Here is a 14,429-nt window from a genome sequence, read left to right on the forward strand (position 1 = left end):
TCCAGTTTGGACCTGCCGCACTTAAAGAAGAATGAATGGAAAGTTAAGACACTTAACCAAAGATTTAACAATCTCCAGTCACCACTGGAACTACCTACTTCCTAATGAGGTGGGGTGGGGGTGGGGGGGCAGCCCAGGTGATTAATGTGATGAAATAAATAGAGACAGACATTGAAGCTGGAGGGGGAAAGTGCTGTGTGTTGGTTTAGAACCACGGTTACGTTACTACTACAACTCCTCTCGGCGCTGTCGGGATTCAGTAGGTCTGCAAACAGTACAAGTATTGAATATAAGCTTCTCTATATACACAATTTTACATTTATATAGACACAGCGTTTGAACAGGAATGCAATTTGTGCAGAAATTAGCTGAAGCCAATACATTCATACTTCATGATCAGCGTGAATCCACCTAATTTGTCTCTCCAGGTTGTTAGACTAAGAAGCCATTGATTGAATGATTGAACAATTTTGTCGGGGGACTAAGTCCACAAGGCCTTGAGACAGTGTCATCCTTACAATAAAGGACTGGGTTTTGATCATTACAAGTTGTTTTCAGCACTATCTAGCATTTATTGAACTTATTACAGGTTTACACGGTGTGAATCACCACTTCGCTAATTAGAAACTATCGCTAATTTCTGCAGGAGCTGGCCACAGATGGATGAAGGCCATGGCCGAGGAATGCTTTTATTATAATTGGAAAATAAGTAAATTACATATCATTTTATTACTAAATAATATCTTAATCTTTGATGTGTCTAATAAAAACTGTTTAAAAAGTTATTCACAGTATTCTTTCAGTATACTGAATCGGTAAACAATCGGTCACAGTGGCCGATTGTTTATTATCATCATTAAATGACCCTCTGATTTTCGATTGCGTTAACTTGAATTTACTTCTTATCTGACGGCTAAGACAGTGGAGGGAACGTGATGCTTCGCTTGTTGGCACTTGAGGCTCTGAACATTAGCCGCATCCTCTGATTCTTTCCGCTTAACTCGGAACAAAATTATTCTCTTTTATTCCATGGCTAAGCAAAGACACTTGCTAGGATTGCTTGAAAAACATATGACAGACTCGGTGTCTGTATGGAGTAAAGGGTTTGTCTAACTACAGCACTTTCCCGGCTTCCTCTGTAAATATGTTTACCTTGGCTTCATCGTCTCATTTGCGTAGCGTGGGAATGATTAGAATGACATAGACAGGTATGACATGGGCCCACTGGTGTACTTCCTGCTCCACAGCTCTAGACTTGCGCTTCTGTGGCCACCAGTGTGGCCGACTGTGTCCGGCTGCTTATAGATCTTCTGCTTTTTGTTGATCTCCCAAGGGAAGTCCTCTATTGGAAGTGGGCTAGCAGGGCTGCTTGAACCCTCTGGTGTGCTCTCAGGGGTTCCTTCTATAATCTCAATCCTGGGCGGGTCCATCAAATCCATAATGCTGAATGGTGCTGGCTCTGGTTGGCACATTACTGACTTGTCCTCTGTATTCTGTCGAATGGACCAACTGGAGCCTGCTTGAATTCCTATGGACACTCTGTCGTCTGTTTGCGTCATGCTGTTGCTGCAAGGCTCCCGGCACAAAGTCCACATGTTGTAGCACTGAGTGAAGTTGAAGAAGTTGCTGTTGAAAGTCTTCAGTTCTCCACAGACGTCCCTACGCAGCTCCGCCAGCTCGTAGCGCATTGCAGAGATCTCATCCTTCCACTGCATGTTGAAGGCGGCGACCATGTTGGCGGACTCCTTAAAGGCCTGAATGGCCTGAGGGACCGGTGGCTCCGAGGTGGATATGGGTGAGGCAGAAGGGACCCTGTACGAAGGCGGACTAGCCGGTGGGACAGAAATGGCTGTTACGGTGGAGCTAGTACTGTGCTGGCTGCGACCAGCAGCAGTCTCTCTTTCCAGCCTTTCCAGCTCCGCATAGGCAGAGGAGCTAGCACCGTCATCGTCCTCTATCATGTCTTCATTTAGTAAAGACGTCCCATCCATAACATCATATCCCTCTGGAAGAAAGATTTGAATATGCAAACAGAAGGACATTCAAAGTGAAAGGAACAGCTGGAGAGTGATTTGATTTGGATTCTGGACTAAAAAAAAATTCAACACACATCTATGGAAAACATACAGTATGTGAGTGGCGAGTAATGCAGTCAGATTCACGTCCTCAGTCCTTATTTGGTCAAATCGAGGGTGAGATCTCACTAAAACCGGCGAGTGGTTCAAATGTGAGCTATAGCAGAAGAAGTACTCGATTGCAGTTTGAAGAAACCGTCTGTTTATTCTTGATCAATATATTTGCGAGCATGTTCTTTGAAGTTAGCTATGAGTGAAAGTTCTGAATTGATATCTTTCTTTCTGTAGTGGTGAAATATATGAAAATTGGCCTTATATAATGGATCGAGTTCTTTCCAGAGCCACTCCCGAATATACAGCACCTTCTTGAAGTAGGTTATTGAATGACTTGCGTAAGATTAAACTCACATACTATATGCTTTTCAATGTTTTACACTGCCTTCTCAGTCATCTCAAGGCTTCTTTCCATCTTTTCACTGCACAGCACAGCAAGTGGTGGAATTAAACATGAAATACATCCAGCATTATCAAATCATAAATCCGTTTTCTGAGAACCCTTTTTTCTCTCGAAACATGTCAAATTATTTCTCATTGACTTCAGATTTGTGCAAAAGAAAAGATGCAAAGGGAGTAGAAGCATCACAACCCACTGGGCCAAGAAGCAGATATGAACCCTATTGAACATATCAGGTCCAAGGTGGCTGATTAGACCATGTGGAATAATGAACCCGGTAAGGGGAGGGGTCACTCCCCCCATTTAGGGGTGCACCAGGGAGAGGCTGCAATCCCACAGTCAAAGAAAGCTGACGGACTCGATGCCAAGGGTTAGACTTTGACACAAGTGGCTTTTTTTTAGAAGAAAGAAAAGTAAATCTTACACATGTGCAGCAGACAAACTACCCTGACAGACCATTGGAGACAGCGGCAATGCGATAACATTGAGTGCTATTTTATGGTTACGATGTGATTACATCCTCAAAGGTATTCTAAGTACATCTCTAATACAGTCTACATAAATAGACTCTAGGAATCTATTGTTTTTAATGAGAAGGCAGTGCAAAAACACACATATACATAGATATATGTATGCGTGTCAACGTTAAAATACCTGCAACAATCATCACTGATGCCTCCAGTTGTTCTTTCCCCTTGGTTATCCTTCAAGAGTTGGATGGTCAAATGGAGAGGGGTTTGCTGCTTGTCTGCCCTACCGGGAGCATCATGGGATCCACTAGCCTTTAACTGGGTTTGTTTAACAAGCCACTAACATTTCAATAATACGTCTACTGGATATTAACATAAAACATGAATCTGAGAGCTGAGATAGCCCAAATACATTTAATAATTTGAAAATGCCACTGTTCAAACAGAACAGTGCAGAGTTCACCAAAGGAGATATTAACCATATGGATTAAAAAGGTGACAGTAATGCTTACAACCAATCAAAGCAATCCCTCCTCTGGGTTTGTATAACCTTGTCTGACATAACTGATGCCAGTCTTCAAAAAAACAGTTTAACAACATTCCGTGCAGTCAACTACTTATTTTACTCCTTAAAGAGCTGACAGCTTTTGACCAGAGAGCTAGACGAATAGAGTTCAGCAGATAAGACAGTGGGATTGGAGAACACTCTTATATCCTCAGTACTTCCGTCACATTGAAGATATCGCAAAGGGAAACTTGAGATGAAAGGATTCCAAAAACAAAGGTTCAGATTGCACAAGAAAACAAATTAGTAAAAGTGCAAATGTCTCCAAAAGTGTACAAAACAATAAAAATCCAGATTATAATATTTAAAAATGCACAATTAGAGAAAAATGTTTCAATAGGGTTCATAGCTTTACTCTTGCAGGTAAACACCAAATGCACTTAGTGAGGGAGTTAATGCCATGACGACTCTGCTTGCACAAAGAACCGTAAATGTATACTTTAGGGATGCATTGATGCATCGTGTTGCACAATATCTTGAAACACTTGTGTGTCAGTAAAGCAGCATGTAGCATAAATAAATATGTAAAACATGTACTCCCTGTAAAAGAAATGCTGCTAAAAATCCAATACAACATAGTAAAGTCACTTTGAGTTGAAGAACTTAAAAACAACAACTTATCCTTCTAACATCTTTACACGCCATTGATTTGGTCATTTTGACTGACTGCTGCTCAAAAGCTCGCGTTTCATGCAACACAATACGACAATGCCACAACTAATCAAAGGTTGGTCTTGTCGTAATAAATGAGTATACCCTCAGTTCCTTTGTGCAACCAGCATGTCTGTGCACTCATGTTCTAGTCTGGAGATTGTTGACTTACCTTAAATGTTAACGGATGTTTTATTTCATTTTATGAGGCCAATTGCGAGGTTCCTTTTAGACTTTACGCTAATGTGTTGGTGTAACAGAGCAAGGGGAGAACAGGCGGGAAGGCTTCTTCAAGTATGTCAGCACTCTATCACTCCCCAAACTCTGGCCCGTTTTGTTATTCACCCCTCCCTAAGTACCTCACAGGCTTTACACAACACATGTAATACCACAGTTTAACATGCTTAGGGTAGGGCCTTTTTTGTCATAGGCATGCCATGTAATGTGGCTGTGCTGTGTCGTGGTATAATTTACCCTAAGAGTGTGTTGCCATCTGAGTGTCAATATGAACCTCCCACCCATGTCCTAGCCTACAGCTTGTCAACGCCTCAAGTGACCAACCAGAAGCTTGGCTAATGATGCATGACTCGTGCAAAGTAAGACGCAAGCAGGTCCATCCAGACAAGTGGGGGGGGGTATGCATAGGCAAAATCAAACACACCATAGCTTCTAGGGAAAATAACTGGAGCCATTCAGCCTGGCATCTATGAAGCGCAAGGGTTCCCCACTGTACATATGTAGGTATGTGAAGTTTGTGCACATGTATTGGATGTATGAGGATATTTAATCTAAGCCCTCTCTCGTTTAGGGGGGATTGTTTTACCTGTTGTGGATCTGAGAGTTGAAGTGACAGTGGAGGATGTCATTGAAGGCAAGCAGTCATCATCTTGGGAATAACCAGCCTGAATAGCGCGGAGGTAACTGTGGCTTCGTGTGCGGAACGAACCAGGCAGGTCCAAGGCCTCCATGGCCTGGGATTCTAGTTCACTAAAAACGGACTCGCAAACTGACTCAAACTGGCCATTGATCTCAGTCTCACTCACCTGAGAGACAAAAACAGGAATAGCAGTCCTTAATTTTTCCTCTTCCTTTCTCTTTCTCACTTTGATTCTTCCCCTTTGCACAGCAAATATGAAGGAGTGTTAGCATAAGGACAGGCCACTGTCAAGTCCGACCTTAAACTGAATAAATGTCAAGATAAAATGGAAAAAAAAGGCAGATGACCACAAAAAATAGTCAGAAATATATTATTTCTGTGTCATAAGCATTTCAATCATCACATTCCCCAATACCCCACCCAGAAATGATGTACTGTACTGTATGTTACTAAATGGAAAACTGGAAACTGTCTCTTTAGCTCTAGCAAGTCTCTGAGATAACCACAGTGAAATTATATCTAAAAGAAATTGGCTGTCTGTCCTGTTCTTTTCTATGCTGTCATATTATTATGAAATTACATTCACTGGCCAATTTATTAGGTACACCTGTGCAACTACTTTAATGGAAATATCTAATCAGCCAATCACATAGCGGCAACTCAGTGCATTTATGCATGTAGGCATATCTATATGATTTTCCGAAGCTCAATTCTCGAGCATCAGAGGAGGAGAATAGGCTGACTGGTTCAAGCAGATAGAAATGCAACGTGGACTTGAATAACCACCTTTACACTCCAGGTATGCAGACGAGTATCTCTAAATGGACAATGTAAACTTTTAAGTAGTTTAGTTTAATTCCCGTCAACTAATGAAGAGGAAACTGAGGCTACAGACTCACCAAAAGTGTCTCGTTCTGATGTCTGCTGCATCATTCAGAAGGCAGGGTCAGACATTGGTGTGAACAACATCAAATCACGTATCCACTCAACCTGGAGATGGTGTCACAATGTGGGGACTATTTTCTTTTCCTATCTACAAATATCTCCATTCAGCTGGATAATGCACCAAGTCAGATCAAATGATCTCCAAATAGTTTTATAAACATGAAAATGAATTCATTTGCACTCAAATGGCCTCCGCAGTCTCCACATCTCCACCTTTGGGGAGTTTTAGAACAACAGATTTGCATTGTGGGTGGGAAGTCAACATGAAAAATTAAGTGGCCCGTGCTAAGATGATGATAAAACTCTGTGAAAAATGTTTCCAGCATCATGAATAATATATTACACAAGAGTAAAAGCAGCCAAAAAGGCAAAGGCAGGGTCCAGTGTACCTTATAAAGTGGCTGGTGAGATTAATTACAAAAACCTCTTATTTATGACCTCATTCTATAATAAGAATACGATTTAATGGCATTGTCATTGTCATTAAGCTGGAGCTAAACAGGAATCTGCTGATTTCATGGAGTCTCTTGCTACTCGTCCATATCGAGCGTGACTTGCTGGGTAACTTATCTTCTGACCAGCTGTGCCTTTTGCCATCACGGAGGTTCAAAACGGACAACATAACTTATCCAACAGCATAGATTTATAGCAGTGTATAAAAAAGGTGAGAACATTTGGTTAAAACATAAAGCCAGTTGTCACGATCATTAACTATTCCGCAAATCCTTGGGCCAATCTTGAATACACCAAAAATGTATCACAAAACAAATTGTAAATAATATTTTACTCTCTCTGAAGCTGATTCCAAAGGTAGGCTATCTGTTAAAAGTCAAGATCCAGTCTGAAACCACATAAATTATTGATGCACTTTGACTTCAATTGTCTTCACACAACTACAATCAGCTGTGGACCTCCAGTATGGATGTCTAAAGTGTCAGTAATGTGTTCTACATAAAGCCGCCGTATGCGTCAACGCTATAAACCATTACATTCATGTGTGCAGGTGTTGCCTTTGTGCCACGCATGCATTTGGACTTACCTGGCTGACGCAGCTAGCCTGACTGAGGGTGCTGACGGCGCGCATGTAGCTCTGGTTGCGAGAGCGGAAGGGCGGGGGATGAAAGGCGGCGGGGTCCAGCGTGACGCTAGGGTGGGGCCGCATATCTCTTGTGGTTTGCAAGTGGTAGCCCTGGCTGAACAAGGACAGGGGGTAGGAATAGATACGATTACATAGTTCCTAAAAAGAGAAGCATTGCCTTTAAAGTACTTTAATGTAGTAATGGAATTGGTCAAAATAGGTCACAAATACAAAGTCCCTTTGGCGCTGCATTTGTCACACAAAAGTCATTGATCGAACACTTCGCGTATCCTCCTAACATCCTTGAAACCATTCTTGTGTCATCATAATGCTGCCAGGCCTACCTTTGGGAGTCTAAATGTGGTCTCTGCATGGCTGATTTGAGGACGAGAGCATCCGACCTAATGGCCTTCTGAGGGGAGGTCTTAGGGCTGGTGTCAGAGTCTCCACTCTCATCATCCACCTCTCCCATAGCTTTAACATAGCTGCTGCTGCGCATCCGCCGACAAGGGATCTCCTCATCCTTGTCGCCAGGGTATCCACTCCATTCATCCATGGGCACCTGTGGGAGACATAGATCCTCGTGTTGAGCGCTACAAATGCAATGCAACCACTGGTAATGTAATGTAACTGCTGGTAATGTAATGTAACTACTGTGCTCGGATGCACAATATCAGGAGGCAGGGCAGTGAGCGAAACCTCTAATTCTACTTTTATTTATTTTTCTCAGAGCTTCTTTGATAAACCCATGCTTTCCTTTTTTTTTGGCTCATGCTTATAGTAATCCATTCTCAACTTTATCTAGTAAAATTACAGTAAGGCTCATTTGAATGCTAAATGCAGTGTTTATATTGACAAAAGACAGAACACGAGTTCAAATTCATGCAGAAAATAAAGCACCCTTAAAACACAATTGTTTGGCTTTATGGAAATTGTAGTTGGATTCAAGCTGTCTGAATGAAAAGTAATTTGTCAGGACGCAGCAGACTTGTCGTGGTCATGAACTGAAAACTAAGAGCATAATTATGCATGTGCGGCTTCCCACCCGACCGACATATTTACGTTCTAACACAATCTGGAAGTAATTTAATGAAAGAATTAACAGTGGATATTTACATAAAGCAGTATTCAAGTTCATTAATGCACCCTCATCTTTTATTTTAATCTCCAATGTCTTCCTCTGAAATTGCTTTAAGCTGCACGATCACAGCAAATTCAATCGTGTTTATTAACTTTAAACACTGACCGAGCACCACCATTCAGATTTATTGGTCTCAATCAGTCCCTCTCGCAAACACAATGAGCTTTGTTGCAATATCCCATACGCGTGTCCTCACAAAATATTGATCGAGCATGTACTGGCAACCCTGTGTCGGAGCGGTGCAGTTGTCCCAGTGGATGGAGAGCCTTAGGTCACTTGAAACAACAGTTCAGGTTCCCTTCAACGCTCGATATCGCCTCTGGCTCGATTGCCTGCTTCAGCTCAGCAGACAGGTGAGGGAGCGGACAGTTTAAGGCACTTGCATGAAAACGAGGACCGTTTTTCATCTTTTTGGCTGGTAGCAAACATGGACAGATTTAGAGACACTAATAAAAAATGCTACCCGTTGCTTTCCGTCTTCATTAATTGTGTATTTTTTTTTCAGATGTTTCCCCCCAAGCATTTTTGTAGCGAAGATGAAAAGGTGTTCTGAAGCATTTACACCATATGCTGCTAGAAACCTCCTCCTTTGAATCCCAAACTAATGAAATGTTCCTGGGCTTCATGGCTCGCTGCCTCTGAACCGTCTTTTCAGTAAGCAGGAGAATGAATATTGATCAGTCAGTTTGGTAAAGTCGCAATATCGGGCACAATCCAGTGAGTCGTCGGCTTAGAGAAGAGAAGGAAGGACTCAACGACCCTAACTTGAGAAGGTAGCATTAAATTGATTAAAGCATTGATTAGCAAGACAGCCATCCCTCATGGCGTTGTACTAGCTCATTAGCATTACCCTTTTCTCTGTGCTCATTTGACGCTACACCTAAAACATGTTGAACTGTGACCCACGGGTCATCGGAGAGGGAAGCGTCATTAGTTCCTAAACACTGAGATTGTCGGCCACATGCAAACACGTTACAACGTGATGCCTGTGCACAAATCTCCTGTCGCTCACTCCTCTTAAGAGGCTCTCAATGCCGAGACGCTCAGTGCAGAATGTGCACATGTGGCAGCTGCAGGGTCTCTGCCTGCTGACACATAGGCCTGTCAAATGCCACTGAAAGAGCCTCTGTACTGAGTGCATCCACTTGACACACAAGTGCAGTTAGTGAAATGTGTGCGCCCTGCATAGCTTCAAAGTGCATCCACTGGGCGTGAGTCAAACGCTTGTCGTTCTCCAAGCGGGGACAGAAATGCATCTATTGCCAAGGAGAGCCAATCATTATAACCAGTTATATGACAGCTGCACCGTTTAATTATGTGCGATATATTTTCAATATACGCCTTTTTTAAATACAGATAGAAGCAGAATTCCAACATAAAGCAATACAACTGAATGAAATTAGAAGAATATGCAAATGTTAAAACAGAATGAAGTCACAAAATTGCACAGTGAACAAGTAGGAATCAGATTTCTTTCAAATCGTTTTCTGCAGGCGTGTTGTGTGTTACATTGATACCGGTGAGTTTCTCTAACATGCATGTGCAGTTTTGCCGATTATGTATAGTTATGTGTGCGATTCGATGTGGGCACAATGTGAACAAAGGTTTAGAGCATGAGTGCAATTTAAGCAGAAGGTCGATGATCTGTTCAGCAGGGACTGGGGCGAGAGTTAATAATGGACAGTCACCTCAGCTATTCCCATCACAAGCGGAGGACGGATTCATAATGGACTGACAGGCGAGTCCAGAGGTGCTCAGTTTCAGCACATATGCATGCAGCTAGCCCTCTAAATATGATATTGGGTGCAGATTATGTCCCTTTTTTAGAATTCACCAACATAGCAAGGACTCCTATCTAGACCTGAGTGTTGGGCAATTCAAATATTACACCGAGCTTGTCTTGTTTTCTAAAGAGGCCTGAAGATGAATTTATCATTTATGCGTATTTTAATGTGCTTCCTATTACATCAGCTCTAGCCAACTGTATTTTTTCAAATGTGAGTGTTTTTCTATATTGCAGTCCATGTCAGATAGCTCTTTATTCTTCGTGTCCTCAGCAGAGAAGGTGATTGAGCTCTCCATCATAATGGAATCATAATAGCTTCCTGGGGTGACTAAACAAAAGACATCCCTGGCTAAATATTTTGGCTTCTCACTTTCGACACCATAACTGCCCTCGAAATAGAAGCGGTCAGAGAGGTGTGTCTGAAATGCCTGCTTTGCAGTATTCCCGATCAATAAGTCAATGCATCTTAGTGACTGGTCTCCGTGGGGATGAGTGCATATAAATATCAATCATTGTTATGTATTCAGATATGGTAGGCGGCGACATTATTGTATTTTGAGGTTGCATTGGCATTTAACGTCCTACAGCGCCTGGAATAAGTTCCAGACCATTAATTTCATTCATTCACTCTGCCAGTTACTCCACGTTACTTTCAAAGGTAACGAAGCAGAAATCAAAGGCAACTCACCTGCAGGTAGTGACATGTCCGCGATGAAGGCTTGAGGTCCGTGTGCATGGGTTTCTCTAGATTAAGCGATGACTTCCTATAGGCCTCCTTGGCCTGGCTGACTGTTAGTGTCGACCAGGAGCTCCTCTTCATGAATTTGCCCTCAGGCGCCATTGCCATGCTCTCGCAGGCTGAACACTTGACGTCGTTGTTACTCCTGGAGGTCTTGAGGGACAGGTCTCCAAAGTGGTGACCATGCATGGGATCAGGGTAGCAGTGGCTGACGTGTTCCGAATGGTGACGCGACTTGACACTGGGTGTCCTGTATGTGCTGTCGCTATCTAGGTTATCATCGGAGCTCCACCAGCCGCCGGAGCGGTGCTTGCGTTCTTTGCTCTTGCTCCTTTTGCTACTGTGTTTGGTGGAGTGGTGGCCATGGTGGTGATAACCTGTTCCTCCTCCACCTCCTACGACGTCGCCTTTCGTGCCGTTCATTTTGGATGCTCCCTCCAGAGAGTGGGACTTGGTGAAGAGCTTTTGGACTGAATGAACGAGGTGTCTGATGCGGCCAGGGCTCTCGCTGCGTTGCTCGGTGGTGGTGGAGGTGCGCTGGTACTGTAATGTGTGGAAGCCATCGCGGTGGAGTGGCAGTTGTTTCTCAAACTGGTCTAGCAGGTTAGCAGGAAGGCGGTTGCTCTTGGTGCCGGCGAGATGGGACGAGGCGGCCGCCGCTGCTGCCGCGGCGGCGACCGCTGGCGAAGTGGCAGAGGCTGTGATAGCAGCGCAGTCATCCCGTGTGGCCGAGTCGTAATACTGAGAGCTGTAGTGCATTCTGGGGAAGGTGCTGCTGGAGATGTGGTCGGATGCAGCTGGAGGCATCAGGACGGGAGACATCACCATGCAGTCAGAGTGGATGGAGCTGCGTGGCGAGTAGCGGTGGTGGAAGTCCACGGGACAGCTCTCCGTGGGGCTGAGCAGATAGGACGAGTGGCGAGACTCGGAGCCGTGGTGAAGGTGGAGGTCGTGGACATGGGGGTCGTAGTCCAAGCCATAGGCTAATGGTATCTGGTGCTGGGAGCGGCTGCCCGATAAGCCCTTCATGTTCCTGGGTGGAAGGAGGCGTCTGCCTTCATTGAACTTTGGAGTTGGGGACCGAGGAGAAAACTTCTGGTCTGTTTCAGAAATGGGGAAACGACAAGAATAAAGAAGTGAGATATTGGAGAGTTCGAGAGAAAATTCCCGTAAACTTGTAAATCTCCTGAGGAGAAAAACTTTCATCATCATCTTTTCTGGATCTCCTGCACACACTGAGCCAACTAGCTGCATTCAGCCATCATCATTAAGCCACAGAACTCCAGTTTGCCTCAATTACAATTATTCCTATATATTTATTCATAAACTTATCCCACAACAATCTTGTAAAAAAAAAAAAAAAAAAAAAAGGTGAGCGCTGATTTTCTTAGGACAAATCTGTAATCTATGATACAAGTCTTTTTTTTTCCAGCCCTGCGGTGATAAACCAGTTGTCATTAGCGGCACACCTAATTATTTGGAGAGGAGCTGAGCACATCACTGAGCGGTGATCACAAAGAGCAACACATTTCATTCTACTTCAAAGAGACTCACATATTAGAGAATTTAGGAGTTGCCGCATCAGGGTTGTGCTGGCAATTCCAAGAAAGTGGTTAATGGTGGATGCTGCTCATCCTCCCCTGAGTCTTACATGAACTAAACGTGCAGTCTATTACATCCTAAATGTGTTCAACAAAATAGTGTTATAAAATGCATAGACGTTGACCATATTATGTTTAATCGTGTGCCTCTTAACACTGAAAGTGCAACGCTCCACTGAATCTCGGTTAGTTAAACATGCATGCACCTTGCCAGCCTTTGAGTATAGAGTCTGCAAGCAAGACGTGAGGTTCGTAATCTGTATTTACAGGATTAGCTGTTTGTCTGTGGTGCCTCTGTGGCTCATTTTTATTTTTTGCTTCATTTACAGCCTCTCTTGCTGGAACAGAGGTGTAAACATTTCAGCCGAACGTGTCAAAATGAACAGGATTGTTAAAAGCACATGGCGTCATTTTTAGCTTCCCGCATAGTAATCGGAGTCCCTGTCCTTGCAGCCAGTAAGTGGTGAAAGCTGGAAGCTAAACAGGGAAATGATGCTGAAGCGTCTTGAGCGTTTGCCATTCCCCTGTAATTAATTACTTTAAGTTCTCTGCAGCAGGAAAACCCTCGTCTGGAACGGTACGCTTCCTCTTACATAACATTCAGGATCTCTGATCTTACACCATTTTCAAAGGAACCAGAAATAAAAATGCACCGTTGTCATGGCAACCACTGCTGAAAAGCCAAGAAAATGTAGTAGTTTTTTTTTTTGGGGGGGGGGTGTATTCAGTTCTTTATAAAAAGAGAGAGAGAGAGAGACTCTATATAATGAGATGCAGAAACCGATGCTCGATTTACCATATGGGCTGCTGTGTTTAATGCACCATTACAAATTGCACTGTATTCTTGTCGAGTTTAAATGAATGACGAATTCAAGGACAGGATCCAGAATGTAGATCGCTCTCTTCCAGGGTTACCCACGTTCACACGATCTTCCTTTGAAAGGAACGGCAGCACCACCAGCATGGCTTTATGCTGTTTTCTCTCTCACTAAAATTCACTTCACAAAATTACATCAACCTGTTGCTTAGGCAACAAAGGTAAGAATAGTAGTGGATATTCAGAGACAATGTGTGTCTGTGCATGTACGCAGATATGCATGCAATACTCATTTTTGCACAACGTAGTCCAAGCATCGGACTGTCTGTATATTATTGCATTCTTAGAGAAGCTAAACATTTTTGAACATGATATTCAAATGCTGTTTCACTCATAAAATATTTTACGTTTAGAATGTCATTATCTGGTAGGTTTAGACTATTTAATTCTTATAATTCAGCATAAAATAAGGCATTAGAGTCTAGCTTTAGCTGATCTTAATATTTATGCATGTCTGATGTATTTTTTTTATTTCAGTAGAACAATCTGTTTTCTTTCCTGCTAAATGAAATAATTGGTTTTAGATTATATTTAAATACTGAAGTTTTAGGTGTTTAATATATTTATTAATTTCACAGAGAATAACAAACAGAAATACAGACAATACAAAGAATGAAAATAGAAGTAAAGAAAACAAATAAAATAAAATAAGAGAAAAAAAATAAAAAATAAAATAAAAATAAATAAATAAAAATAATAATAATGTAAATAAATCCCACCCAAACCCACCCCTGTTCACTGTCAATCAAACAACATATTACATTTCACATCAATACAAAATAAGACCTATTGTACTTGAGTCAGCCCAAATATGCTCGATCAAACAGATGGTCACTCCTGGACCTGAGTAGAAGGTTGGTCAAAAAATATTAGAAAGGGCTTCCATACTTTATAAAATTGTTTTTCAGAACCCCTCAAAACAAATCTAATCTTCTCTAGTTTGAGATAGAATAATACATCTTTAATCCACTGTGACACAGTGGGTGGAGCCGCATCCTTCCACTTCAAAAGAATTAAACGTCGTGCCAACAATGTCGAGAAGGCGATTAATTTCTGACCCCCTGCCGGTAGTGCCAAGCCTTCAGTGTCAACCCCAAACAAAAATAATAATGGATTATGTGTTATCCTGATGCTAAATATGGAAGAAAATATATCACAGACACCCCCCCA

At 42.5% G+C, this 14,429-nt stretch overlaps 1 protein-coding gene across 1 annotated transcript; it reads right to left on the reverse strand.

The window, feature by feature from the left end:
* Positions 1-1,190: 1,190 nt before the first annotated feature.
* On the reverse strand, positions 1,191-11,810 carry dlgap2b (discs, large (Drosophila) homolog-associated protein 2b). The gene is made up of 5 exons (XM_068753405.1): positions 10,731-11,810; positions 7,460-7,677; positions 7,077-7,230; positions 5,039-5,258; positions 1,191-2,005 (listed from the first exon to the last, which is right to left on the reverse strand). Exons 1-5 carry the CDS (start codon positions 11,808-11,810, stop codon positions 1,191-1,193), a joined length of 2,487 nt encoding a protein of 828 aa, XP_068609506.1.
* Between the last annotated feature and the right edge of the window lie 2,619 nt (positions 11,811-14,429).

Source organism: Brachionichthys hirsutus, chromosome 20, assembly GCF_040956055.1.
Source record: "Brachionichthys hirsutus isolate HB-005 chromosome 20, CSIRO-AGI_Bhir_v1, whole genome shotgun sequence".
In the NCBI taxonomy this organism is placed as follows: Eukaryota; Metazoa; Chordata; class Actinopteri; order Lophiiformes; family Brachionichthyidae; genus Brachionichthys; species Brachionichthys hirsutus.

What these genes read in the sequence shown, in the direction of transcription:
- dlgap2b (XM_068753405.1), bottom strand. Translation starts at nt 11,810, where the DNA reads ATGAAGGGCTTATCGGGCAGCCGCTCCCAGCACCAGATACCATTAGCC. An exon ending in AGGCTAGCTGCGTCAGCCAG is followed by an intron (nt 5,259 to 7,076) that starts GTAAGTCCAAAT and finishes TTTGTCTCTCAG; the next exon opens with GTGAGTGAGACTGAGATCAA. An exon ending in AACTCTCAGATCCACAACAG is followed by an intron (nt 2,006 to 5,038) that starts GTAAAACAATCC and finishes TCTTTCTTCCAG; the next exon opens with AGGGATATGATGTTATGGAT.